This window comes from Macaca thibetana, chromosome 6 (genome assembly GCF_024542745.1).
Source record: "Macaca thibetana thibetana isolate TM-01 chromosome 6, ASM2454274v1, whole genome shotgun sequence".
Classification (NCBI taxonomy): Eukaryota; Metazoa; Chordata; class Mammalia; order Primates; family Cercopithecidae; genus Macaca; species Macaca thibetana.
Genome location: NC_065583.1, coordinates 13,019,356 through 13,046,336, shown reverse-complemented (window position 1 = coordinate 13,046,336; position 26,981 = coordinate 13,019,356). Strand labels below are relative to the sequence as shown.

The 26,981-nt window shown below is 49.0% G+C and overlaps 1 protein-coding gene across 2 annotated transcripts in view; it reads right to left on the bottom strand.

Annotated features, from left to right (window-relative positions):
- SLIT3 (slit guidance ligand 3) overlaps positions 1 to 26,981 on the bottom strand; it is a 641,932-nt gene that overhangs the window by 22,047 nt on the left and 592,904 nt on the right. For both annotated transcript variants that reach the window (XM_050794632.1, XM_050794633.1), the window contains 7 exons: positions 24,443 to 24,567; positions 17,881 to 17,978; positions 13,584 to 13,723; positions 9,936 to 10,029; positions 4,279 to 4,416; positions 2,986 to 3,226; positions 1,271 to 1,401 (listed from right to left, as the gene is read on the bottom strand). In XM_050794632.1, the coding sequence (XP_050650589.1) occupies positions 1,271 to 1,401; positions 2,986 to 3,226; positions 4,279 to 4,416; positions 9,936 to 10,029; positions 13,584 to 13,723; positions 17,881 to 17,978; positions 24,443 to 24,567 (967 nt within the window). The remainder of the gene's footprint in view (positions 1 to 1,270; positions 1,402 to 2,985; positions 3,227 to 4,278; positions 4,417 to 9,935; positions 10,030 to 13,583; positions 13,724 to 17,880; positions 17,979 to 24,442; positions 24,568 to 26,981) is intronic.

Genomic DNA, 26,981 nt, shown 5'->3' with positions numbered 1-26,981 from the left:
AAAATCTAACATATCCAACTAGCATATCTGTGATTCCCCAGATGATCATTCCTTAAGGAGCAGCTGTATGCAAAAAGTGAGCAGTTGGCCGGGTACAGTGGCTCACACCTGTAATCCCAGCACTTTGGGAGGCTGAGGTGGGTGGATCACCTGAGGTCAGGAGTTCAAGAGCAGCCTGGCCAACGTGGTGAAACCCCATCTCTACTAAAAATAGAAAAATTAGCCAGGCATGGTGGCATGAATCTGTAATTAATTCTAGTTACTAGGGAGACTGAGGCAGGAGAATCGCTTGAATCTGGGAGACAGAGGTTGCAGTGAGCCGAGATTGCTCCGTTGCACTCCAGCCTGGGCAAGAGAACAAGACTCCATCTCCAAAAAAAAAAAAAAAAAAAAAAAAGGCAGTCACAAGTTGCTGTAAGGCAGCATCTGAAGTGAAAGTCCAGCTGCCACACCTGTCACACACAAGCCAGGGTGGCTGCTGGAGAGGCTGAAGTTTAGGAAAAGCTGCCCTTCAGAACTGTTTGAAAGTCACCTGCCGGGCGCGGTGGCTCACGCCTGTAATCCCAGCACTTTGGGAGGCCGAGGCGGGCGGATCACAAGGTCAGGAGATCGAGACCACGGTGAAACCCCGTCTCTACTAAAAAAAATACAAAAAATTAGCCGGGCGCGGTTGTGGGCGCCTGTAGTCCCAGCTACTCGGGAGCTGAGGCAGGAGAATGGCGTGAACCCGGGAGGCGGAGCTTGCAGTGAGCCGAGATCGCGCCACTGCACTCCAGCCTGGGCGACAGAGCGAGACTCCGTCTCAAAAAAAAAAAAAAAAAAAAAAAAAAGAAAGTCACCTAAGGGGTGGCCCTGCTCCCTCAGTGCCCTTGAGTTTCTTCCCCTTGAGTTGCATGCTAATCGTCCCCTGTTGTCTTTCTTAAACTAATGAAAGATTAAGATGACATTTCGAAAAGGGCACCTCATTAAGCAGCCTTGTCCCCACTGCAGTGCGCACTCCCACACAGTAGCTAGCTGCCTGTTTATCTTATGGTGATGAGGTGTCACCTCTCCTCCGCGGGCCTGCCTTCCTCTGCCTCTTCCTCCCACACGCCTTTCTCCCTCCCACCCGCCACTCGGCGAGGAGGAAGTGTGTGTGCGCGCATGTGCATGGTAGGGGCGGGGAGAAGGGACACCCGAGTTTTCCTGAATCCCCCTTCTGAGTTGCAGGCGCAGAGGCAGAAGGATGCGGGGGAACACACAGTGGGTCAGGAAGGAGAGAGGCCCTTACCTGTACACTGTGGTTGGAGGGGAACTCAGGCTGTCATAGACCAGCCGCACGTGGCCCTGGTACAGCTCCAGTGCCAGGGGGTCATTGTCTCCTTTGTAGAGAAGGATGCCGTTGTCCTTGTCAGTGGCCACCTGGAGAAAGCAGCCAGGGTGTTAGTAAGGGCTTACCTGAGACTGAACCTCCCTGCTCATCTCACAGAGCCCTCTTCCAGGCAGCAGCTTCTGAATCTGTGCTGCGTCTAAATTCACGTGCATCTTTCCTCCTCCGTCTAGTCAGTAAATCCCCAGAAGGCAAGGCCTCGACTTACACCTCAGCAAGTGCTGACTGAGCAAACCAGTTCCACACAGTTTTACTGAGTGCCTACTGTGCACCACTATGTTCATATATTTATGTATGTCAGGAGGCCCCAACTCTAATCTGCCCTCTCCCTCTGTTGCATAACGTGATCCCGCCCAAGTTTAGGCCCTTCTTTAGTTTCTCTGTATAAAGTAGAATAATAAGGCTTTTTTTGTTGTTGTTATTTTTGTTTTTGAGGCGGAATATTGGCCCAGGCTAGAGTGCAATGGCACAGTCTTGGCTCACTGCAGTCTCTGCTTCCTGGGTTCAAGCATTTCTAGTGCCTCAGTCTCCTGAGTAGCTGGGACTACAGGTGCATACCACCATACCCTGCTAATTTTTGTATTTTTAGTAGAGACGGGATTTCACCATGTTGACCAGGCTGGTCTTGAACTCCCAACCTAAAGTGATTCACCTGCCTTGGCCTCCCAAAGCACTGGGATTACAGGTGTGAGCCACTGTGCCTGGCTAATAAGAGTTATAAAGAAAATGCTAACAATCATAATTAATTCAGTGTTTGCTAGGAACCAGGCACTATGCTAAGAGTCATCTGGGGAATTAAAAAAAAAAAAAAATTCCAGTGTCTAGACTTCACCCCAGAGCTTGCGGATGGGGCCCAGGCAAATATAATTTTGTTATTTATTTATTTATTTATTTATTGAGACAGAGTCCTGCCCTGTTGCCCAGGCTGGAGTGCAGTGGCATGATCTTGGCTTACTGCAACCTCTGCCTCCCAGGTTCAAGTGATTCTCATGTCTCAGCCTCCCAATATCTGGGGTTACAGGCATGCACCACCACGCCCTGCTAATTTTTGTATTTTTAGTAGGACTGGGTTTCACCATGTTGACCAGGTTGGTCTCGAACTCCTGACCTCAAGTGATTCACCTGCCTCAGCCTCCCTAAGTGTTGGGATTACAGGCGTGAACCACCACACCTGGCCGAAGATAATTTAAGAAGTTCTCGAGGTGATTCTAAAGTATTGCCAAGGCTGAAAATTGCTGGTTTCAGAAGTTGCACTCATAGCCAGTCACCCGGAATGAGATTCTTGGATTAGTGGATGGGCCTCAGACAAGGGGTTTTGTCTGTCTTGAACTGAATCCCAATTCCGCAGCACAGCGTCTGGCGTACAATAGTTGAATGCATATTTTCTGGAGGATTGAGTGAATGAGGCTGGAAGTGGGGGCTGCAGTTTGCAGCAAGAACTGGTCAGGAGTTATCTATAGAACTCTCTGGATGAGTTGGTCCAGGTGTCTTCAAGCTGAGTGTTGTCCCTGATGGTGCTTTACTGCTAAGATGGGGCATTCCAACAATTTTCTGAACAAATCAGAGCTTGGGGACATGTTGAGGTCCTTCCAAGGGCAGGGCAGGGCGGGACACACCTGTAGGGAGATGTTGGCCTGAGGTCGAACCTTGGCAGAGGCCAGTTCCACATAGGAGTCCTTGCCCACGAAGTTGACGGTGATAAGCTTCTCGCATCTGGGGCCGGCGAAGCCTGGTGGGCAGCGGCAGGTGGGCTCCTGCTGCACCACAATGCACTGGGCCCCATTCTGGCACTCATATTGGTCGCACGGGCTGGTCTGCAGCAGGACCATGGGTGGCGGGTGCTCGCAGAAGGGTCCACTGGAAGGTGGGAGAGAATGGGGGGGGGAGATAGGAGAATGGCCAAGAGGAGACAATCACAGTTACTCAGGCCAAAGAACCTCAAGCAGAGAGGTAGAGTGAGATGGGAAATAACACTAGTTCTACGGGCTACTTCCAGCCCTGCCACTAACCGGGGCAAGATCTTTTCCTTCTCTAAGCCCCATATTTCCCATTTTTAAGAGAGTTGGGGTAGCCATAGTGGCATGAGCCTGTAATCCCAGTTACAGGGGCAGATCGCTTGAGCACAGGAGTGCGAGTTCAGCCTGCAGAACAGAGCAAGACTCCGGCTCCAAGAAATAAAATCATGGAGTTGGACTAGAGTAGAGGTCCCTAAATTTCAGTGTCATCAGAATTGCCTGGGGGTGATTTCTTAAAAGAGCACATTCCCACCCTCGGAAAGATGAATGGACAAACAAAATGTGGCTCATCCGTCCAATGGAACATTGTTCAGCAGTAAAAACAAAGGGAATTCTGACATACCCGACAGCATGGATGAATCTTGAGAACATGATATACAAAGTGAAATAAGCCCGATAAAGGACAAATGCTGTATGTGGCCATTTAGATAAAGCATCTAGAGTAGCCAAATTCATAGCAACAGAAGTAGAATAGAGGTTACCACTGAGGAACCATCATGTTTATTCTCCAGCCTAGAAAGAAGATTCTGGTCAGTATGGCCATGTGGCTACCTCTACCCTGCAAGCTGGGCTTCACGATGGTGGCATCTTCCATTAGTTGGAATCCTACCCAAGCATGACATTACATGAGCTGAACCTAAGCCCGGCTTTCACGTGGAGTTGCCACAAGTAGCTCTTCTCCCATCTACAATGTGGGATCACCAATACCTGCTCTATTTCCCTCATGTGGACATGTAAGGACTGCAAAGGTGTCAGGGGAATAAAGGCATCACCCAGAACCAGGGCTACGGCCACCTGGGCCTGAGTCTCCACCCTGGCCACCTTAGCCAGTCAGCCCCAGGCCCTGCCACCTGGCCCAGGCTGCCTCTTTCCTGAGGTGCCCTCCTGCCTTACCTGAAGCCCTGGGGGCAGGTGCATGTGTAGCCATTGATTGTGTCCATGCACTGGGCCCCGTGGCGGCACTTGTGGGCCACACAGTCATCATTGTCTGTCTCACAGAGCTTCCCGCTGTAGCCAGGGACACACTCGCACCTGGAACACAGGCAGAGGCAAGGCTGTTCCTCAAGGCAGGGCCAGTTTCCAGGCAGTCACTCTTCAGCCCCCCTCAGCAGATGACCGCTCCCCATCTCTTCTATCTACCTAAGTTCCTTTGGGATCTGCAAAGCCTGGCCCCACAGCAGGTTTCCCTGGTGGCCCATGGCCTTTGTTCCATTCATGGTGGGGTGAGTCTTGTATTCCAGAGCCAGGGTGAGGAACACAGGGGTGGACTCATCCAGCTTTTGGCTTGGATCTGCCACTTCCTACATGAAACTGACGTTCAGTTTGGTCCTTCCTTTGGGTCAGGCACTGTGCTATGCCCCTTTCTCTGAGTTCTCATTGAGGCCTCCCAGGACCCTGTAAGGGAGGGTCTACCATACTCCATCGTAAGGAAGAAACCAGAGGGCAGAGAGCACTGCAGGCACTTCCCTGAGGATCCCCATACCCCCATCGAGTGATAATACTTAGTTTACACTTGCGTGTCAGAAACTGTTCTAAGTGGATCAGTCACTCATTACCTCTCTGTGTTTCAGTTTCTTCATCTTTAAATGCAATTGATAAATAACTCCACCTCTTACGGTTGCTTTAAAAATGATATGCTATGCTTTGTGTAGTGCATTAAACATTAAGTAAATATTCAACATGACATGTAGAAGATGATATGATACTGTTTGCACTCTGAGATTCAGACCAGGATGAGAGAGGCAAAAATCTCCTCTGCCTTAATAAGTGGCTTATATTACCTGGGCAAGAGGATGGGAACACCTGCTCCACCCCAGGCCCTGCACACCAATCTGGCCCTTCCTAAAAGAGTGGTGCGTCAGCAATTCCATTATCGCCCCTTCTAGACAAGGTTTAAAACCTGGCCAGAGGAAGCCACCTTGGCTAAAACCTGGTCTCCTTGAGTGAGGGCCAGAAACGTGCATCTCTGGGCTCCTCTGTCTGGGGCAACATTCGGGCAACATTCAACTGAAATCCCACCATAGAAACACACCCGAAGGCACCGAGAGGCTGAGTCACAGAGGCTTAGGTGCACCCACAGGCACATATAAGCAAATGATTACTGGCGCTTCTGCCTTCTGCAAAGCCTGTGTACCTTTGTGGGCCTAACAGCTGAATTCTAGTGGGCAGAGTAAAAATAATAGCCACAACCTATCCAAGTCAGAGGCGGCGGCGGCATGGCAGAAGGAGGCAACACAGGCAGGGAGGTGAGGGCGGAGGGAGTGAGCTCTCTGAACTCTTAGGCTATCTGAAAAGCAGCCCCACGGGAGAATCAGGGCAAAGGGATGGCCCTCCCTCATTCTTCTCCTCCCTCTCCTCTTTAGGAATGGATAGAAGTGAGGAGGAATCCACACGTGGCAACCCCACTGGCTTTGAGGTTGGCAGAGCATCGTTGGGGTTGGCAGAGCATGATGCAGGCTGTAGGTTCATAGCTAGGTAAGACACAGAGGGGTGACGTGTCCTTGACTGGAACAAGTTCCAGAAACTGAGGACTTACGGGCCTATGCTCAAAAATTGAAATCTGCTACGATCTGACCAATTCTTTACTTGACTGGCAAATTTGAAATACGTAACCTATTGCTGCACTAGAAGTACAAACTTACATGTTCAACCAGAGTCTTTTAAGGAAACACATTGAGAATGCCTTCGAGGGGCATGTGCTCAATATAGCACCATGTATACTTCTGCTACTGTGTCAAACTTGGCCCAGGTAGGCATCCGTGTGTCTCCTGAATTCTAAAAAGTAGTCTCAGAGCAACTTAAGCTATTTGACTTTCTCCAAGGCAACAATAGCTGGCCAATACTTACAGGATAAAATCCAGTATCTTAAGCCTGGACTTTGAGGCTACTGGTGAGGTCTTTATTAGGAATTAGGGAAGCTATTCTCACTCTCAGACTAAGCAGTGGAGGTCTGGAGGCAAATGTGTTAACCTCCTTCTTCTTTTAAAATGCTGCAGCCCTCTCCATACCAGCAAGTCTCAAACTTTAATGAGCAGACAAAACACCCAGGGATCTTGTTAAAATGTGTCTTCCGATTCAGGGAGTCTGGGTGGGGCCTGGGAACTAGCATTTCTAACAGACGCCCATGTGATGCTGATCCTGCTGGTTCAAGAACCTCTGGTAGCAAGGACCTATATAATATTTCTCCATCAACTAAACAGAGGCAGCTGGTGCTACAACCTGCATTCCCTGTTGTTCTCAAATGCTTGCCTTTATCTTTCTTCCAGTTAAAAGTGTAAAGTTTATGCATTTTAATATGTGTTGGGTCTATTGATTCTGCACAAGGGGGAGTAACCGAGTGCTGTCCTTGGTTCCAGGACATCTGGAATCTCTGGATTTAGCTGAGAAATCAGTCAGGCCCAGACTGATTCACAGCTCCACCCCTTTATATGTGTGTGCAAAGGTGGCTTATGTCACTTCAGTGAGCCTCATAAAATGTGAATGAGTTTCTACGTTCTAAGATTGTTGGATGTCGGATAATACACCTTGCCTGACAAATAATAAGTTAGCAGTACATGCTAGTCATTGTGATCTTTCTTTTGGCTATTGTTATTTTCAGTATTATGGACAGGCAGTATCTGCCCTTCATTGAGACCTCATTGAGGGAGGGAACGTACAAGGAGAACTCCAAGGATAAACATCTTCACACTTGGGCAAAGGTCACCCTGACTGTGTATCTCTCTGGCTAATATCCCTATAGGCTGCCATGGGATATGAGCTGTTTGGTGATGGAAGATAAGGGAGATAAAATGATAAAATGTTGCACTGGAAGAATTTTGATTTAAACACATTTTAATGAAAACCTAACATTATTGAGCTGGCCTGTAGACCTTCTCAAGATAATGACATCACATATAAATACAATATCTCAAGATTATGAAAGCTAGACTGATTTCGTTCTTTCCTATATTGTCCTAGAACTCAAGGGACTTTGGTTACAATAGAGGTTTCTAGGAATAAGTTCTGGGGATCATAAAAACCTGGCAGTGTTAGCTCTCCAGCACTCCAACCCCACACCTGCACCTTTGACCTGTCTTTTTTTTTTTTGAGACAGAGTCTTGCTCTGTCACCCACGCTGGAGTGCAGTGGTGCGATCTCCGCTCACTGCAACCCCTGCTTCCTGGGTTCAAGCGATTCTCCTGCCTCAGCCTCCTGAGTAGCTGGGATTACAGGTGTACACCACCGCACCTGGCTAATATTTGTATTTTCAGTAGAGACGGGGTTTCACCATGTTGACCAGGGTAACCCCTAGACCACTTCTGACCAGCGCTGGTGCAAGCTTGTGTCCTCTGAGCTTGCTGTCCACTCAACCAAGAGGCAATTTATCTCCTCTCCATGGGCAGATCCTCATTCCCTGCCCCTTCCCGGGCATGCCCAAAGCACTCTGCTTGCCAGCCTGGCCTGCTCTGCTTTGGGTTCACATTTGCATTTACACGTCTCTTCCCACCCCTTGCCCCTTCATTCTTCCCTGTCCCCTAACAGTATCCCATACTTGGTTAAAGATCAGCAGTAAACTGAAGTCAAATCTGGGGGTGGAAGTAGACGGGGAGGTCCTGTGAGGCATCTCTCACCCTTGTACTCAGGTAACTCGACCACCTAAAAGTCCCACCTGGCATATCTGATGGGGCACAGGGCAGATGAGGTAGGTAGGAATGGGGTAGACACATGGAAGGGCTGAAGCTTCATTTGGTCTCATTGAGCAAAACCAGAGCCTCTTGGCATTTTCCCTGGTGATGAGCTCTAGGCTTGTGATGTGAAAATAGAAAAGGGAGACATAAGAAAAGACATGCTCATGTCTGCCTCTCACCCTTACTTACTCGCTTCCTCTTTCCCCAGTGGGGCCATCCTTCCTTCTCTCAACCCATCCAAATTCTACCCACCCTCAAGGGTCACCCACATTCTGCTCCTAAAGGGGTGGGGCTGCTTCTCTTCTCCAGCAGGCTCTTCCTTCCTTAGAACCCCAGCAACACAGCCAGAATCGTGGGGCCTAGAACTTTCTTCTTTCCTAAATATTTACTCAGTGTCAAATCCTCCTCCCCTAGGTCCATGGCAAGGGCCTTGAGGACAGGAATTAAAACCATCTTCCAATCCCCACTACACTGCACACAATCAAGATCTGTGGACTGATGGGTGGGCTGGGGAGCAACAACTAGAACTCCTGCTTCTTAGGTTCTAAGATTCTAAGAGCTTACAAGTTCAAGTTTCAGAGATTCTCTAATTCTGAATTTCTAAGATTCTGTGATTGGACTTTCTGAGATCTTGGGGTTCCCTGAAGTCCTAAGTTTTACTGTTTAGACTCATAGTTGCAAACACTCGCAGAGTCTGAGAACTCTCTGCCCTGTGACTGAGAACAGGACAGACTCTGGGTGATGACAGCTCCTGGACCCATCGAGACCTAGAGCGGGAGCTTCTGCCCCCCAGAGGCTGGAGATGCCACTGGTGGGCATTCTCCTTAAAGACTTGTCAGCACAGGCATGGAGCTCTGGGCCCAGTGCCCTCATCCCTAGGGGAGGCTCTGTAAGGTCATTTATGGGGTCTGCTAAGGGAACATCCTGGGGTCTCTCCAGTTGCCTTGGACTGCCTGTTTTCCAACACCCTGACTCCTTGGTGCTAGTGGCTTCCCTCTGGTGTTAGAGATTGCTGGGGAGAAGAAGGAGGCAGCTGTGTGCAGAAGGCAGGATTGGGGTCGGGAAGAATGTTTTTGGCCACAGAGTTCTGGGATCTCCCTCTTGATGTCAGAAAATCCCCAGTCTCAAGGGTCTCATGATCTTCTCCAGAAGACGCAGTGGCAAAAGTTTTCATGAAGGAAGGTGAAAGGAAGAGGTGAGTACAGGGCCTGGGAGGGATTTCCAGGGGTGCCATTGGATCCTCAGCCTCAAGAGCTGGATGGCTTTCTCCTGAGGCAGCCTCTCCATCCACCCTGAGGGCCGCTCACATGCTCCCCCGGCTCCTATTGGCTCTGCTGCTTGCCATGGAGACAGCTCCGCCAGTGGCCATGCTGCTGGACCATAGTGCTCCTGCCCCCTTCCCCTGCAACAGGTGCATAAGCTGAAAAACTTGCTGTAGACTGGAGGGGCAGCATACTGTGAAGGCCGCACATGGAGAAGGTGACCAAATACGCTTTAGACTCTGCTTCCCCAGTGGAACTGCTCTACTTCTTTAGCACTGGAAAGGAGGGATATGCTGAGAGCATTGGGAAGTTGGTGGGAGAGGAGAGGCAAGGAAGAAGGTGCAGGGAAGAGAAAGAGTGGATCTTTCTCTGTCTCTGTCTCTCTCTCCCTCTACCTACCTGTCTATCTACAGAGACTTAGAGACGCCCACAGAAAGACAGAGGCACGCATAGGGAAACAGAGACTGAGAGAATTAGATCATGGCTGAATCAGAGACACAGAGAAGCACATGACAGAGAGAGAGAGAGAGCATGCAGAGAGACCAGAGACTGCCTAAAACCTAGACTGTTAGAGGCAGAGTTTTCATGGACTCTGTGCTGGGGGCACGAAGCCAGGTCTTACCTGAATCCTTTGTCCAGGGGGATGCACTTGGCCTCATGCTGACAGAGGTTCAGCTCAGGCACACAGTGGTCGATCACCTCGTCGCAGAGCTCACCTGGCACGGATCGGGGAGATAGCTCAGGCCTCAGGCAGGGTAGGCATACCCTGGCCAGAAGATCAGAGTATTGGGGGGGATATCCTGGCCAGAAGATCAGACTCATCCAGCCCCCGGTCAGGTGGGCATGGACATCAGGAGTCCTGCCTTCTCACTCCTTGTGTATCCTCCTGCACCTCTGCCTTGGTTTCTTTGGCAGTGACCATGGGAAGATTCCAGGTGTCCTCCTGGACACTGTCCTAGTAACACTGTCCTAGCATCACCATTTGGCTGTTTTACTTGATCTTTCAAGGGCAGGGGTAGGTGCAGCTGAGAGCACAGGATGCCTGGTCCTGACTTTGGGCCATGCTTATTCATTTGTTTTTTTCATTCCACACTTATTTACTGAGCACCTCCTGTGTGGCAGGCCCTGTGCCAGGTGCTGGAGACACAACAGTGGCCAGGTCCTGTCCTACCCACAGCTTATTTGGGAAGGTCTACAAACAAGCAGGCAATTACAACACAGACTTGTAGGTGTGAACAGAAGGGCAAACTTTGTGGAAGCACAAGGGGGACCCACAGCCTCCCCCAGGAGGTCAGAAGAGGCTTTAGAGACACAGACAAGGCTTAGCAGCCCAGTTCACCTGTTATAGATAAGTAAGCCCCTTGGATTTTTCAGGGAAGGAATATGAAAGGAATTTGAAGTTCTGGTCTCTAGACACAGTGCCTTTGAAGTCTGCAGTGCTACAAAATACCTAATGGATCATAAATACCCAGGGATGGCCCTTGCAGATAAGCCCCGAAAAGCTTACACCACCTGAAAATGTGTTTTAGGAATGTGGGGGAGGGTGGTAAGACAGAACAGCAGCTCCCAAGCAACACCAGCTTTTAAGATCTGAGTTTTGGGTTTCCTCAAATTCCACTTGGTCAAGCCAGATGGAGAGTGATCTAAGAGAGGGAAAGGTCTAACCATGAACGTTCTCTCCAGGAGTGGAGTGGGAGCAGGGTGGGCTCCTGCTCCCAGGGTGTAGGCAGGTAGGTCCAGAGGGCTGGCTGCAGGGTAATGAATAATAGACAGCCCCTAAGTCTGTTCTTTGCTGTGGGGGGGACAGGCTGACCCCAACCATGTCCTGGGAGGGAGCACTGAATGCCTCCCTCTCCAAATTTTGCCTTCAGCCTCTCAAAACCACAGAGGGCACTGTGTTCCTGAGAAGCCTCCTCTTTCTTCCTTGTCATCTGGAGAGACCCAGAGAAGCAGACAAGCATCTGTGTGGGACTTGCACATTTTCCGGGACAGAGCAAACCACGAAGCCTCATTCGGTACCTGGGTTTCCTGGGAATGAATTCTGGTTGACACTTCCTAGCTGCTTGACCTTGACGTTGGCAGTTGTGGACATTAAATGAGATTATACAAGCACTCACTGTCAGGACCAAAGTGCAACAAATCAGCAGTGCTCCCTGGTCAACAGCAGACACCAGGTGGGCCTCAACTGAGGCAGGAAACCCCTTCATCAATGCCTCCTCAGTGTCCTCCTGCTGCCCATCTGCCTGCTCGAAATTCAGTTCAAGCCCCTCCCCCGCCACAAAGCCTTCGTTAGAGCCCCACTGCCGTCTCCATTTTCACTCCTGGGATTTCTGTCATCTCTCTTCCGGCACTAAGCTGATTCTTCTTGACCAATGACTCTATACAGTGATTCTTCTCATGGACCAGAAGCCCCTGTGGGCTGAGGGCATACCTTAGACTTCGTGGTCTCCCTAAGTGGCTAATTTACTAGTCTGTATACAGTAGGTGCACAGTAAGTGTTGCCTGTTGCTAATGCAACTCTTGGCGACAATTCCACTCTCAGAAGATGAAAGATGGAAGGGGAGGTAACCCCTCAGCAGTTTTCTTTCTTTTCTTTTCTTTTCTTTTTTTTTTTTTTTTTTTTTGAGACAGAGTTTTGTTCTGTCTCCCAGGCAGGAGTGCAGTGGCAGGATCTCAGCTCACTGCAACTTCTGCCTCCTGGGTTCAAGAGATTCTCCTGCCTCAGCTTCCCGAGTAGCTGGGATTACAGGTGTCCACCACCATGCCCAACTAATTTTTGTATTTTTAGTAGAGCTGGGGTTTCACCATGTTGGCCAGGCTGGTCTCGAACTCCTGATCTCAGGTGATCTGCCTGCCTTGGCCTCCCAAAGTGCTGGGATTATAGGTGTGAGCCACCACACCCGGTCCCCACAGCAGATTTCCATACACTCTTCCAGCACAGAAGCTTGTCTGGGGTCCTAGGAAGCCCAGGATTATTACAGCGAGTGGTTTTCTCAATTGGTGGTGGTACGTTCCTGCAGTTTCAAGAGTGTGCTTGGGGATAGTGTCTGTTGGGCTGGAGGCTTGATAAAGGTATGGGCTATGAGGGATAATGGGAGCCATTTGGCTTCCTTCTCTGCCATCTTTAGGGATGCTTCTATTTATCTTCCACAGCTTCCCACCACCCACTTTACTCCTGACATAAAAGCCTGGTTCCAGTAGTCCAGGGCATGGGGGTCCCTGAGCTTTCCCCTCCTCATTTTCTCCTTGCCTTAGGCTGGTATTTCCTAAAAGTGCTTCTTGCAACACAAGATCTCTGGGCTGGGAATAGTGTTCGAGGGTCGGGTAAGGGGGAAGCTCTGAGATCAAATAAGTTTGGGAACTGCTGGGTTAAACAAACAGCTTTCTTTAAAGCAGGAATTTTCAGAACCTCTAACATGCTAATTTGTATCATGGTACACCAAGAAGAAGGTTAGTATCATATGCAGTACTTCCCAAACTTCTTGTCTCATGGGGACTTTTCCTCAAATTCATGCAATTCCAGTCTGGGATATGCTACTTTTGGTTGATCTCATAACAAAGCGGGCTGTGTTTGCACCAAAATTGGTAGCATTTTGCTTCACAACCTAATGATATATTTAACTGCCCTTTTTAGGGGCTATTAATGTAGGAAAATAAAGGTATTGTGTTTGGGGCATGGGTGGGTGGAAAGATCTTCCTGAGGAATGATCCCTTGTGGGAGCCTTCCTGGATTCTCCGGCTGGGTTAGGTTCCTCCTCTATGATCCCACACCCCCAGGGCTTATAGATGTTATGTTCTCTTTCTAATGAATCCACGCCTCTGTCCACCAGACTATAAACTTCTTATGAGAAGGAACTCTGTCTTGGTCATTTTTGTATCCCTAGCTCCTAGCTGAGTGCCTGGAATATGTGGATTTCAAGAGACGGTTGACTAGACCTGAAGGAAGCATAAACACAATGCAAGCACCTCTCGGCCAGCCTCAAACACCACTGGGTCTACAGGGGCCCTAAAGGAGGGAATGGCCAGCAATGAGATGAACAGCAGCTAAAGAGCCTGGGACTCTGTTTCAAGTGGGAAGGAGTAGTGATTTGCTGGTGGCTGGTGGTGAAGCAAACAGGCCTTTGGGGAGCCCCTCCTGGCATAGCGCGGTCTTGGGGTCCTAGTCTCTGTCTTCAGGCAGAGAGGAGGAGAGTCCCCGGAAGAAGTTAAGAAAATGGTATTCTAGCGACACCCCTCCACCCAGCCATACACACAATCATGAGATCCTTACCTGTGTAGTTAGGTGGGCAGACACACACGTAGTTGTTGATCCCATCCACACAGGTGGCATTGTTTTCGCAGTCATTGTCCTCACAGTCATCTGGGTTGATCTCACACCGCTGCCCCTCAAAACCCAGAGGGCAGGAGCAGCTTTGGGATGTGTGGGGTGAGGAGCAGGGGAGTCAGGGGTCAGGGAGAGAGGTGGGTTGGAGTGGCAGAGAGGAAGACCGGGTGGGAAATACAATTAGTTTCTCCTTCAGACGAAGGTCTGAGAAAGCACTTTGGACATGTGAGACCTTGGGGCCCTGAGCAGGAAGACCCTGAGGAGCCTAAAAGGTCATTTCATCCAACCCCATCTCTAGGCAATGTTCTGTCTCCCCTGGCCCATGCTGGCTGCCTCGCTCCAGGGCTACTGTCCGCTGACAAGGCCGGTGTCATCACTCCCCCAGCTGGAAGTGGTTTCCTGGATATGGCTTAAATTCTTCCAGCTGTCCTCCAAACCACCCTTCCTTCAGCTCTTCTGAGGCACAATCGCTTTTGCAGGTAGAGACAGCATAATAAACATCCTCCTTTAAGTGATTTTTTTTTACTCGACGGCAGCCCTTCTATCTCAGGGTCAGGGGGTGGGCAGAACATAGTGCCCAAGGTCCCAGACTCTGCACCCGGGTTTCCTGGGGATGAATTCTAGTTGATACACTCTAGCTGCTTGACCTTGACCCTGGGTGGTTGTGGAGATTGAATGAGATTATACAAGCAAAATGTTTAGAAGGGTACATAGCACATAGAAAACGCTCGGAACCCGTTAGCAAGCTTTGGTTCTACACAAAATCACCCTACTTCCTTAACTGTTCCTCAGGGACGCCATTTCTCCCCATCATGTATTCCTGCTACTTCTAAGCCCCTCCAGCTTCCGGGGGACGAAGGCTAGAGTGGGAGGATCCCTCTCCTGCCAAGAGTGAGGCCTTCGGGTCAACTTGGCTTCAAACACTGTGGGCCAGCAAGATGCATTTCCTTCACTTGCCTCTACAGTATTACATCTCTTGGACAAAAACCTCAATTGCCTGCATCTCTGCCTGATCTCGGTCGTATCCCCAGGACTGGGCATGCAAGATCAGTTAGAACAAATAAAGGCTGTGCAGAAGAGGTGGGGGTGGAGGGCGGAGTGAGCAGCTAATTGATTAAATAAATGCTGCAATGAATCTCGATCCTTCCTTGGCCTAACCCGTTTGTCAGGGATTCTCACTCCATCCACGAGTGTGCACTTCAGCTTCAGACCTGGAATTTCAGGTTCCAGAGATTACTCTGATTTGGGATTTAGCTAAAAAAAGTAAACTACACTCAGCTAACAGGCAGTGAATTTCAGTGGTCCTAGAATCCTCCTTAATTGGTCTCCTTTCTGTGACTGAAAACTGTATCACATTTTCTACAAAAGGCCAGGAGCCTCTCGGGTCTCAGCTTTTGGGGTACAGCAAAATGACTAATTCCTTTTTCCTGTTAGGGACTCCGGGCACTCAGGAAAAAGGCTACTTCTTCAGAGCCAGACAGAGCGTAGGTTTCGGAAAGTCCTAAACCATGGTGTTGCCCGTTTGTTTTCCTACAGACCAGTTACTTTGGCTCCCCCAGAGCCTTAGGCTTCAAACACTGTGGCAGTGAGATATGGTGGCTGGTCAAGGAAAGAGAGGTTGCTAAAGGAGTGACGGGGTGGAAGGAGGCTGATGTCTCCCTGTCCTCATTGGAAACCTTGGAAAGCTGTCGAGGAGACTCCGGGAGCCATGAGTTGGTTGTGGGGATGAGAGCAGACCTCGTCTCCTGTGTTGGTCTTCTGTGTGGCCTGCTCTGCACGCCTTGGCTGTTCTTGTGAGCAGGCAATGCAGCAAGATTAGAGAAGCATGTGTATGAGGAGGCTGGTGATGCTGATGACTCAGATGTGTTATGGGTTGAATTGGGTTCCCCCCAAAAAGATATGTTGAAGTCCTAACCCCGAATACATCAGAACGTGATCTTATTTGGAAATAGGATCTTTGCAGATGTGATGTTAAGTTGAGGTCCTACTGAAAGAGTGTGGACCCCTAATCCAATATAACAGGTGTCTCTAAAAGCAGATGGCCATGGGAAGGCAGACACAGGGAGAGCACTGGTGACTATGCAGGCAGAGAGAGGGGTGCTGCAGCCACAAGCCAAAGAATGCCAAAGATTGCCAGGAACACCAGAAGCCAGGGAGGGACAAGCAAGGACCCTCCCCTAGAGACTCAGAGGGAGCACGGCCCTGCTGACACCTTGATTTGGAACTTCTATCCTTCAGAACTGTGAGAGAGTAAATTTCTGGTGATTGCAGCCACCCAGTCTGTGGTTGTTGTGGCAGCCCTACGGAATTACTCTAGAATGGAAGAGGGGAGCAAAAGGGAGCTTCCTGACAAGCACCGCTCCCCTTCACCCGCCAGGTGCTGGCTCGATGGAGAAGAGTTTCCCTACTCCTCGAGGAGTGCATGTGATCTCTCCCATCACTAGTAACTGGCGCATTGCCTTAACCTTCCACCCGATTTCCCGGATCCTGTAGATCTGGGCCCTTTTCTTTTTCCTCTAAGTTCTAAAAATATTTTCAGTTCATCTGAAACTCTTCAACTGAAGACGGAAATGGGATATTTCTGCTCACTCGAACCTCCAGGGGAGATGGAGAAACACAGTTGCCTGAAGCGGGGACCTCTTCCCTCATCTGACCTGCATCCCTTGCCTGGGTGGGGCAGCCCAGGCTGTGTGCCCTGGAGGGGTGTTTCCTGGCTGGGGTCCCGGGGCCACCTCCATATTTCCCTGCAGTTTCTCCTCACCCCTGCTCTACGTGAGCTGGCAGGAGTGGGTGGTTTGGCTGACTCCAGGCAGGAAAAGGAACTCTGCCTTCAATTTCACTTTTCAGGAGGCAGAGCTTGATGGAGCTGGTTTGGCAGGTGGACACATGGGCGGGCGGGTTCCCTGGGGAAGAGAACCGGGAGCCCAGAACTTGATTTCTTCCCCAGACCACACAGCAGCCTCTGGCCAGAGTGCTTTTGATATTTAATTGGTTGCAACTTGAGCTCTAAGACACCCACATGTGGCTTGGCATGGGGTGCCCCCACCTTTATTGCCAAGGGGCTGCCGCCCCCCCAACTGGCTCCCCAGGGATGCCAAAGGAGCCCGTTCCCAACAGTCTGTTTTTGTCAGGGTCACAGGCCAGCAAAACTGGGCATCTGAAAGCTGCTGGGGAAGGTGGAAGCAGGAAGGGGTCCTGAGGTTTGGGTGGAAGCCTAATCCCATTCCTAGGACAGGGAGGAGAAAAACCTAAGTGGCTGCTATTCCCTTTTCTTCTTGAAATGTTAATGTGAGGAAGGAAAGAGGACTGGAGGTGGGCTTGGATGATCCAGGAATGAGCATCAGGAGATATGACCTAGAGCAAGTCCATTTCTATGCCTCAGCTTCCCTGTCTGTTCAATGAGGATAATACCTACCTACTGGATAGGGTCATGTAGGGATTTAAATGAGATAATACTTGACTAGTTGGTACCTGGCATAGTAAGCATATAATCAATGCTACTTATTTTATAACTCAGAAAAGCATGGTGGAAGTGCCAGACTGGCGGTCTTTAAGCCTTCACCCAATCTTTCTCTGACTTTAGCCAGCAGCGGACACCTCCCTTATAGGAAGCATGAGGTTGGGACCTGGTTTCAAATCCCTGTCCCAATGCTTAATGTAACTCTGGGCAAAGGATTTGTCCCTCTGATGCTTGAACATCCTTATCTGCACGGTGGGGATAAATTGTCCTTCCCTTATAGGGTACGAAGAGCCTTGAGATCATTCCCATAAGGGCCAGTACAGCACAGGCCCTGGGCATGCCCTCGCTGGGTATAATCTCTGCTTCTTTAGCCTGCCCAGGGAGCCCTCCAAGGTGAGGGATATGGTTTGGCTGTGTCCCCACCCAAATCTCACCTTCAATTATAATAATCCCCAAGTGTCAAGGGTGGGGCCAGGTGGAGATAACTGAATCATGGGGGCAGCTTCTCCCATACTGTTCTCATGGTAGCGAATAAATCTCATGAGATCTGATGGTTTCATAAATGGGAGTTCCCCTGCACAAGCTCTCTTTTGCCTCCTGCCATACAAGATGTGCCTTTGCTTTTCCTTTGCCTCCTGTCATGATTGTGAGGCTCCCCAGCCGTGCTGAACTGTGAGCTCATTAAACTTCTTTCCTTTATAAATTACCCAGTCTCAGGTGTGTCTTTATTAGCTGTGTGAGAACAAAATAATACAGTGAGGGAGGCCAGGGGTGAGCTGTTACCTGAACCCATCCTTGTGGCTGTCACTCAGGTGGCAGGTGCCTCCATGCTGACAGGGGTTCTGGATGCAGGTGTTGATGGGCACAGTGCAGTCCTTGCCCTGAGGAGCAAAAGAGGGAGAAGCACCTGGTTAGGGGGCCTTCCGGGGCTGCCATGGCCCAGGGGACCTCAGGGGTTCCAGCATGCTCTGGGATGAGGCTGGGGAGATGACAACAAGCAGCCCCTGGGAAAGGCCTGCTGTGTGACTTGGAGCCCACCCATGGGAGCCCTCACCCCTAGTCACTGCACAGTGAGAAGGGGAAGAGTGATGAGAAGCCCAGAGTTCAGGCTGCAGCCTCACTACTTCGCAGACTTTGCACCCTTCTCTATCCCAAACTGCAGGGCAAGAGCCCAGGCTATGGATTCGGGCAAAGCTGAATTCACATACAGCTGGTTTCACATTCCAGCTCCACCCCATCTGGCTTGGCTGATCGTGACTTCACGAAAGCCTCCTGACCTCTCCAAATCCACCTCACGGGGTTGCTATGAGAATTAAACTTGAGCTTTCACGTAAGGAAAAGGTTACACAGTGTGTAATCCACCTAGAGCTTAGTAGGTATTCTGTAAATGCTAGAAGATAACATTACCATGAGCCTCACTGAACCTTAAATATAACCCACAACTTGGGTAGGGAAGAAGGCTGAAGTGTGGCCAGCAGACCTTGTCTCCTACAAAGTGACGACCCCCAGAGAACCATCCTGGATTGATCTGCAGTAGGGTCCAGGCTTTGGTATTTATTCTAAAGTTCTGAAGGTAAGCCTAAGGTTAGGCCAGGTGGGAACCCTGGCACTAGAGAGCTCAGGGTGGTGTGGGATTCTTTGGAGCAGGCACCTCTGAAGGGGATGTGTGAGCTGAGAAGGAGCCAACTGCATGGAAGGTGGGGAGAGGAGCGTGCCAGGCAGCAGGAGCACCGAGGGCAGCGGCCCTGAGGAAGGCAGCTCCAAGGTAGAGACTGAGCTGCAGGAGACCCCCTGTCCCAGGGAGCAGCCCGGCTCTTCTTGGCCTTCTGGCTCCTGCTTCTCCCTTGGGACAAGACCAAGCTCATCCAAGTCTTGGCATGCAGTCCCTTGCAGGACCTGGTAGCGTGGGGTCTGGGGAGGCTACTGCCGCATCCTGTCTGGGCCCTGGGCTCAGTGGCTTGGCACAGACCAGGTGGAGGTGATCATGGGAGCCCGCCCACTGCCACACCACCTGCTCGCCATCTGCCTGAGAAAATCCTCTTCCCGCTTCTGCTGTTGCCGGTGATGTGATGGAATGGAACTGGGGCCTCCTGGCTGTGACGTCGCAGCCAACTGGGCCGACGGCCTTAGGTCCAGGACAGCCTCTGCTGTGGACCCTCTCAAATGCCAGAGCCTCAGGCCCATCTCTAGCAGCTGGAAGGCATGCACCATGTCCGTCTGGTTCCCTTCGTGCCCTGTCCCAGCTAAGGGGCCAGTCCGAGGTTTCTTGGAGGGGGACAGGGAGAGTGCAGCTTGGGCTGGTATCTGGTTTTATCCTAAACCATAACAACACAGGGCCCCTTTCTGAAAGTCGGTGTGGAATGGAAACTGTAATACTAATTCTCACTCACATTGCTGAGCACATTTTCCATTCCAGGCCTCATGCTAAGTGTTTTATATTCATGATTGTGTATCATGTTCACAACAACTTATGAGATCGGTGTGATTGTTATTACACTCATTTTTACAGACAGGAAAGACAGACTTAGAAAGTGACGTAATATGGCCAAGATCGCACAGCAGTAAGTGAAACGGGGAGCAAGCAGCTGAACCCAGGCATCCAGCCCAAAGTTAGTGCTGGGAGCCTCTATGTGGGACCACTTAGCCTGCCCCTCTCAAAACACACGTTCTGGGGGCACGCAGATGGGAGTGCACATTCTAAGTTGGCTGCTGTGTTCCTTGAGGAAGTGACTAGTTCTCTCTGAGCCTTGTTTTTACCACTTATGAAATAGAAATAATACGACCTACCCTATGGGGAATTAGTTAATGGTTAGAAATCATATATATGTAAGACGTCTAGCATGTAATGGCAGCTCCATAAATAATAGCGATACTGCTGCTGCTGCTGCTGCTGCTGCTGCTGCTGCTGCTGCTGCTGCTGCTGCTGCTTGGGGTCTGAGGCAGGGCTGAATGTGAGTGACTAAAATACTTTTTCAGGTCTTTGGTTGGTGCCAAATAGTTCCAGAGGTGCATATGTGGGAGTGGTGGCCGCCAACACATGGACCGTGAAGGGCAGGACAAAGAACCTTGAGAAGGTCAAGGCAAGACCTCTCCAGCCGCTGTCTGGGCTAGCCCCTGCTCTGGGGAACTGGCAAGTACCAGTGACTTCAGGTCAAACCCTCCCAACGGTGGCAGTGGCGGTGGTGGTAGAGGTGGTGGCAACTCCTACAGCCTTTCACGCCAAGCACAGAAATCCAGGAGACAGAGCCTAGTGCCTGATGACATGGTAATTGGGCCTGGAGGTAGGGATTTCTGTCACTTACGTCTCCTTGAAAAATAATCACTATTGCCAATGCCTGGCTAATTAGCCTGATTCAATTCTCTTCAGCCTCATTTTGCTCAAATCTACCAGATCTGTGATGCTCCGTGGTCCTCCACCACACTTTCTACTCCTCATCCCACTTTGTGTGTGTGTGTGTGTATGTGTGTGTGTGTGTGTATAGGGACATGGCCAGGAATCCTGACTGGCTTCCTTTAAAACAGGTGTCGCCAACCCCTGCGCCATGGACTGGTACCGGTCCCTGGCCTGTTAGGAACTGGGCTGCACAGCAGGAGGTGAGCAGACGGGGCGGGAGCATTACCACCCAAGCTCCGCCTCCTGTCAGCTCAGCGGTGGTGTTAGGTTTTCATAGCAGTGCGAGCCCTATTGTGAACAGCGCATGCGAGGGATCTAGGTTGCTCATTCCTTATGAGAATCTAACTAATGCCTGATGATCTGAGGTGGAACAGTTTCATCCGAAGACCCTGATGAAGACCCTAGTTCCGTGAAAAAATTGTCTTCCATGAATCTGGTCCCTGGTGCCAAAAAGTTGGGAATCACTGCTTTAAAAGACACTAGGGGGCGGGCGCGCTGCCTCATACCTGTACCCCCAGCACTCTGGGAGGCCGAGGTGGGCAGATCACAAGGTCAAGAGATTGAGACCATCCTGGCCAACATGGTGAAACCCTGTATCTATTAAAAATACAAAAATTAGCTGGGCATGGTGGTGTGTGCCTGTAGTCCCAGCTACTCAGGAGTCTGAGGCAGGAGAATCACTTGAACCTAGGAGGCAGAGGTTGCAGTGAGCTGAGATCGTGCCACTGCACTCCAGCCTGGCAACAGAGTGAGACTCTGTCTCACAAAACAAAACAAAACAAAACAAACAAACAAAAAAACACTGGGAACAGCTACCCTCATTGGAAACCTCTTTTTGAGATGGGACCAGTAGTGCTGCTCTAAGTCCTTACTACTCAAAGTGTGCTCCTTGGACTAGTGGCACTGGCATGTCCTGGGAGCTGGTAAAAAATGCACATTCTCAGGCCTGACCTCGGATCTAATGAACTAGAACTTGCATTTTAATAAGCTCTCCAGGTGATTCTTTTGCACACAAAAGTTTGAGGAGCACTGTTCTGAGACACTGAATATATGTGCCTGAAACTAAATGGCTGAAACAGAATCAGCCAACAGATATATTTTTTTTCCCCAAATCTTAAAATAGTGGCAAAATAATGACCCTTTGTGAAGTATCTACTGAATCCTGGCACTGAGGTAGGCAAAGTACACACATAGCCCCTTTTCATCCTTCCAACAGCACTGCATGTGAGTATGAGTATTCTCAGTTACAGGTGGGGAGAGTTAGGCTTAGGGAGAATCTCACTTGGGTTGTGAGTGTAGAGACTTTCTTGCAAGAGATAGCTGAGTTCTAGTTGTAGCTCATGCACTTCCTAAGTGTGAGAGCTTGGGTAAATTATTTCATCTTTATGAACCTTAGTTTCTTCATCTATTAAAAGAGGATAATAAAACTTATTTCACAGGGTAATTAAGAGTGCTGCAAGAGATAATATGTTTAAACTGCTTCACAAAGGCCTGGCATTATAGTAGATTAAGAGTAGCTCTTACCAAATGTTACACAGTGATTCCTGTGCTTTTTTGTAACATTGTGGCTTCCCAAGGTCACTCAGCTAGTAGATGGGAAAATGGAGATATCTGGAAATAGGTAGATAAATGCCTGAACTTTGAGCTCGGTTTTGCAGGCATCTGGGGATTTCTGTTAACTTAGCCACTCATGCAGAACTACCACCTCAGTCGCTCTGTTTGGGTGGGCTCTAACCCTGGCAAGAAGGAAAGCAGGAGGGACATACTCAGCACAGAGAATGTGATGCAACCCTCAGTTAAAGGATCCCTTGGGTTCAGCCTGCCCGGTTTTATGGCTGAGGAAACTGAGGTGGGGAGAAGAGCGGCATCTGTCCAAGGTCATGCATCCTATAGGCAACGGCTCCAGAGGGTCCTGCTTGGTGTTCTTCCCATGGCTACATTCTACTTGTTTCTAACCTGGCAATTCAGACAAGTCCTGAATAGTCAGGGATCCCCAACCTCAGCCCCTGCAATCACTGCACTTGCCAACAGGCAGTGAGTGCAGTGGCCAGGAGCACAGCTTCTGGAGTCATTTGGTTCTGAGCTTTGAATCCCAACTCCCTTACCTACCATGCTCAGTTTCTTCAACTGTAAAATGAGGGTCATTTTAGGAACTGTATTCTAGGACTCTGATGAGGAGTATGCAAGATAATACATGTACTTTATTTAGTCTACTGTCAGTACATAGTAGGTACTCAATAAATGCTGGCTCTTATGTTACTGTTATTATCATAGTTATCATCATCATCACCATCTGTACCATTAGCACCATTGCCATCATCAACACCATCACCATCATCACCACTGTCACCTTTGTCATCATCCATCCTCACTGATACCATCACCATCATCACCTTCACCAACATCATCTTCACCATTACCATCAACATCATGCATCCTAGACCTGCCTGGGCTCAACACTTTCCTCAAGATCAAAATCTCTGTTCAAATTCTTCTAAAATTGACATGATGTTCAGAATCTTGAGAACAAAGTTCAAACAAGTGGCCTTATCCTGCAGTAGCCCTGCAGATACTCTCTTTGCCCTGACCCTGACGGTCAGGTCATGCTTCATAATGCAGTCAAGTGTAGTTGGAAGAAGCCTGGACTTCAAACCCAGCTCTGCTACTTTCAGACTCAGGCCAGTGTTAAAGAGAAGGAAGCAAGAATCAGAATGTGAACAGTCTCTTTAGAATAAGGATGATACTACCCATCTCATACGCTGATTATAAACGTCAGAGAAGAACATAAATGCATAAGCTCCAGATGAGTGCCTGGCCTTTACTGATGACTCAAAAGAGAACTACACTATGTATGGAATTGAGAATGTTACAAATGCAGTCACAGTTCTAGAAGAAGGACTGAAGTCTCTTGGCAGTTCACAGAGACGTTGACTGATAATCCTGGATCAAACCAGCAACATACCACCTGCTACTGATGCCCTATTCCACACCCAGGTATGAGGGACCACCATGCAAGGGTAAAGGTAAAAGGCAGCAGTATGCCGGCTTATTGAGTGCTTACTGAATGCCAGGTATCGTCCTAGGTGTATTGCGTACATTACTGTACATTTGATTCTCATGGCAAACCTATGAGGCAGGTCCTAGTTTGCAGCTGGGAAGACAGACGAAATTACTAGCCATGGCCACACAGCTAGTAAATGACAAAGCTGGAATCCACACCTGCTTCTCTGTGTAACTGCACAGTCTGAGTTTTCTCTGCTGAATGCATACAACAGAGTTTGAGAGGATCCACACATCCTGAGGATGTCTGCTGTTAATCTCTATTCTCCCCTCCTATTAATAACATTTTTTGTGTGTGTGAGTGCCCTGTGACTGTGAATTTATAACATTCTCAGTTCCATACATAGTATATTTCTCTTTTGAATCATCAATAAAGGCCAGGCATTCATCTGGACCTTATACATTTATTCTCTTCTCTGATTTTTATAATCAGCGTATGAAATGAGGGTGCATGGGTCTAGGACTCCGTGGTAAGTTTAAGGCTTTGGAGGTGGCTGGTTTCAAAGGGAATCCTTTGGCTCTTTTGTCCCATGCCCATAGGTGGCACTCTGACACTATCTGCTAGAAGCAAGCCATAGTCTAGAAATACATCAGGTAGTCCCATTCCCAGAGTGAGGCTGCCTCTAAGCCTGTCACTACACACACACAATCCCCCTGGGGACAGAGACCTGGGGATGCCAGCTCACTCTCACTCCACCTGCATCAGATGTGTGCATTAGACAGGCTGCCTGAAACTCTGGGCTTGCATTTGGGGTGGTGACCTGTGCGATGGACTCATCCAGGCTGTCCCTTGGAGAAGGGAGGGTACACAGGGCGCGGTGCCCCTCTCTAGGGCCAGGGCTGAAGGAGGAGCCTGAGGCGTGAATGTGGGGGGCAGGGCCTCCAGCATACCTTGTAGCTGTAGGGGCAGGCACAGCGGTACAGCTCCACAGCATCCTGGGTGCATGTCCCGTTATTCTTGCATGGGCTGGAGAGGCAGGCATTGCATTTGGCTGCAATGTTGATGTCCACAGGCCCTGGGCAGCAAAACCAGAGTACTGACAGCAGGTCCTGAGTGCACTCACTGCCACACCTCCCTTCCCCTCTGCTTTGGGCCCTCCCTCAGCCAGCGCCAGCCCCTCCCCAACTCCATGCCCAGATGGCAGCTGGCTCTCCTCAACCAGCACGTCCAGTCCAGCTAGCGTCCCATTAATTCAGCCACTGTCCAGTGAGGAAAAGTCACAGTGGGACATCATTCAGAAACACTTCTGCAGTCAAATCAATTACTGTAATTAGCCTGATCCGATTTTGGTGCTAATCTGCAAACAATGCACCATAATTAGAAACCCCCTGTGTATCTTTTCACATTCCAGGAAGCTCTGAGCCCAGACTCTATTTGGACCTCCCATTTTTCTAGCCACAAATACCCCTCCCCATGGAATAGTCTGTGCCAGGCTAAGCAGGGCATAGTGCTTGGGCCAAAGGCACACAGAGGAAGTCCCCCCTGGAAAACCTTGGAAGAAAGAAATGGATGGCCCCAGAGGACACGGCGATGATGTTGACAATGGACGGAAAACTGCTCAGGTCCATGTGACATCTGTGACCATTTCAGCTGTGCTTGCTTTAGCTGCAAGCACTGGAGGGAGGTCAGGGTCCTTCGCAGAGCTTTGCAAAGGGGGCTCTGTCCTGCTGCTGCAGCCAGCTTTGACAATGAGCCCTGGATAAACAGGCCATACGTAGTGTCAGGACTATAAATGACCTTGGGGCTAACAGTCATCAACTTGGAGATGGGCTGAGATGAACTTCAGTGAGTGACCATTTGTGGATGAGTAAACAGAGTGGCCTGATTGAGTGCTGGTACTAGGGGGCTCAATCCGGCTTCACAGTAGAATAGGAAGACTATCTGTCTTGGTTTGCTTGGGGCTGAGGGGGTTTGCAGGACACAGAGCTTTCAGTCCTAAAACCAAGAATGGCCCAGACAAAACCTGGATGACTTGGCTGCCTTACACTACCAGCTACAGTGCTTTTGTTTTTTGAGATGGAGTTTCACTCTCTTGCCCAGGCTGGAGTGCTGTGGCGCAATCTTGGCTCACTGCAACTTCCACCTCCCGGATTCAAGCAATTCTTCTGCCTCAGCCTCCCGAGTAGCTGGGATTACAGACATGCACAGCCACACCTGGCTAATTTTTGTATTGTTAGTAGAGATGGGGTTTCCTCTTGTTGGGCAGACTGGTCTTGAACTCCTGATCTCAAGTGATCCACCTGCCTCAGCCTCCCAAAGTGCTGGCATTAGAGGCGTGAGCCACCATGCCCAGACCCCAGCTGCAGTGCTTTTAAAAGTCCCCACACCCAGGTTGTGCCCCAGACCAATTTAATCAAAACCTAGAGGGTGGAGCCAGGCTTCAGTAATTTTAAAAGCTCCTATATGATTTCCAAAGTGTGCAGCCAAGATTGAGAACTATACTATTCTTGGCCTAGGTGAGCCTCTGTAGTATCAGATCAGATATCTTAGAAGCAGGAAGAGGAAAATTAAAATTAGCTTTAAGCCAATGGAATGTTTTTCTGCTTGCAGCAGAAGTATGGGACACACTAAAGTTTGAGAGGGTAATTAAAGTATATCTATATATCAAAATAAGTATTAAGCCTCTCAGAGATGAGCAAAAGATATTAACAGACAATTGTGTATACAAATGAGAAGTAACTTTTTGATAAAAAATTCAGGTTCCCCAATAACAAAAGACAAAAATAAAAGGAATTTTTTTTTTAACCTATTGAATTAGCAAGGATGAGAAAATAAGAGAAAATAACGACAGAGTCTAATGAAAAATGCAATAGAAGGATGCTACTGGGAATGTAAATGGGTTATAACCCTTTTTGAAAATCAGTTTGGCAAAATGTGTGAAGACCTTAAAAATAATAATATACTTTGATTCAGTAATTTCTGTTCTCTGAATCTTATCTGAGAACATGATTTCAAATAGAGAAAGATCTTTATGTGTCAATGGTAAGAAAAAAAAAAAAAATGGAAATACTCTAAAGTTCAAAACCAGAAATGGATTAAGTAAGTGGTACTGGAATATTATGGCTTGATGATGAAGACTGTGCATTATGGAATCAGATAGACCTGGAAGCCTGTTAAGCCTTGATTTTCTCATTTTTAGAAATGAGGATAATATTAAAAGTTGATCACATAGAGGCATTAGAGAATTAAATAAGCTGTTATATGAAGAATGAGAAAAAAAATACACGAGAAGGTGCTTAACATCATTCCTGTTGCATAAGAACTCAGTAGTAGTTTGTTGTTATAATAATATGATCAATAAAAAAATCACATGTACAGTAAGTTTGCCGGGTAAAATGAGAAAATGCTTATGTTTTAATAATATTGGATAAAAAAATGCAGGTTGGAAAAGATTTTTCTCAAGGCCAGGTGCAGTGGCTTATGCCTGTA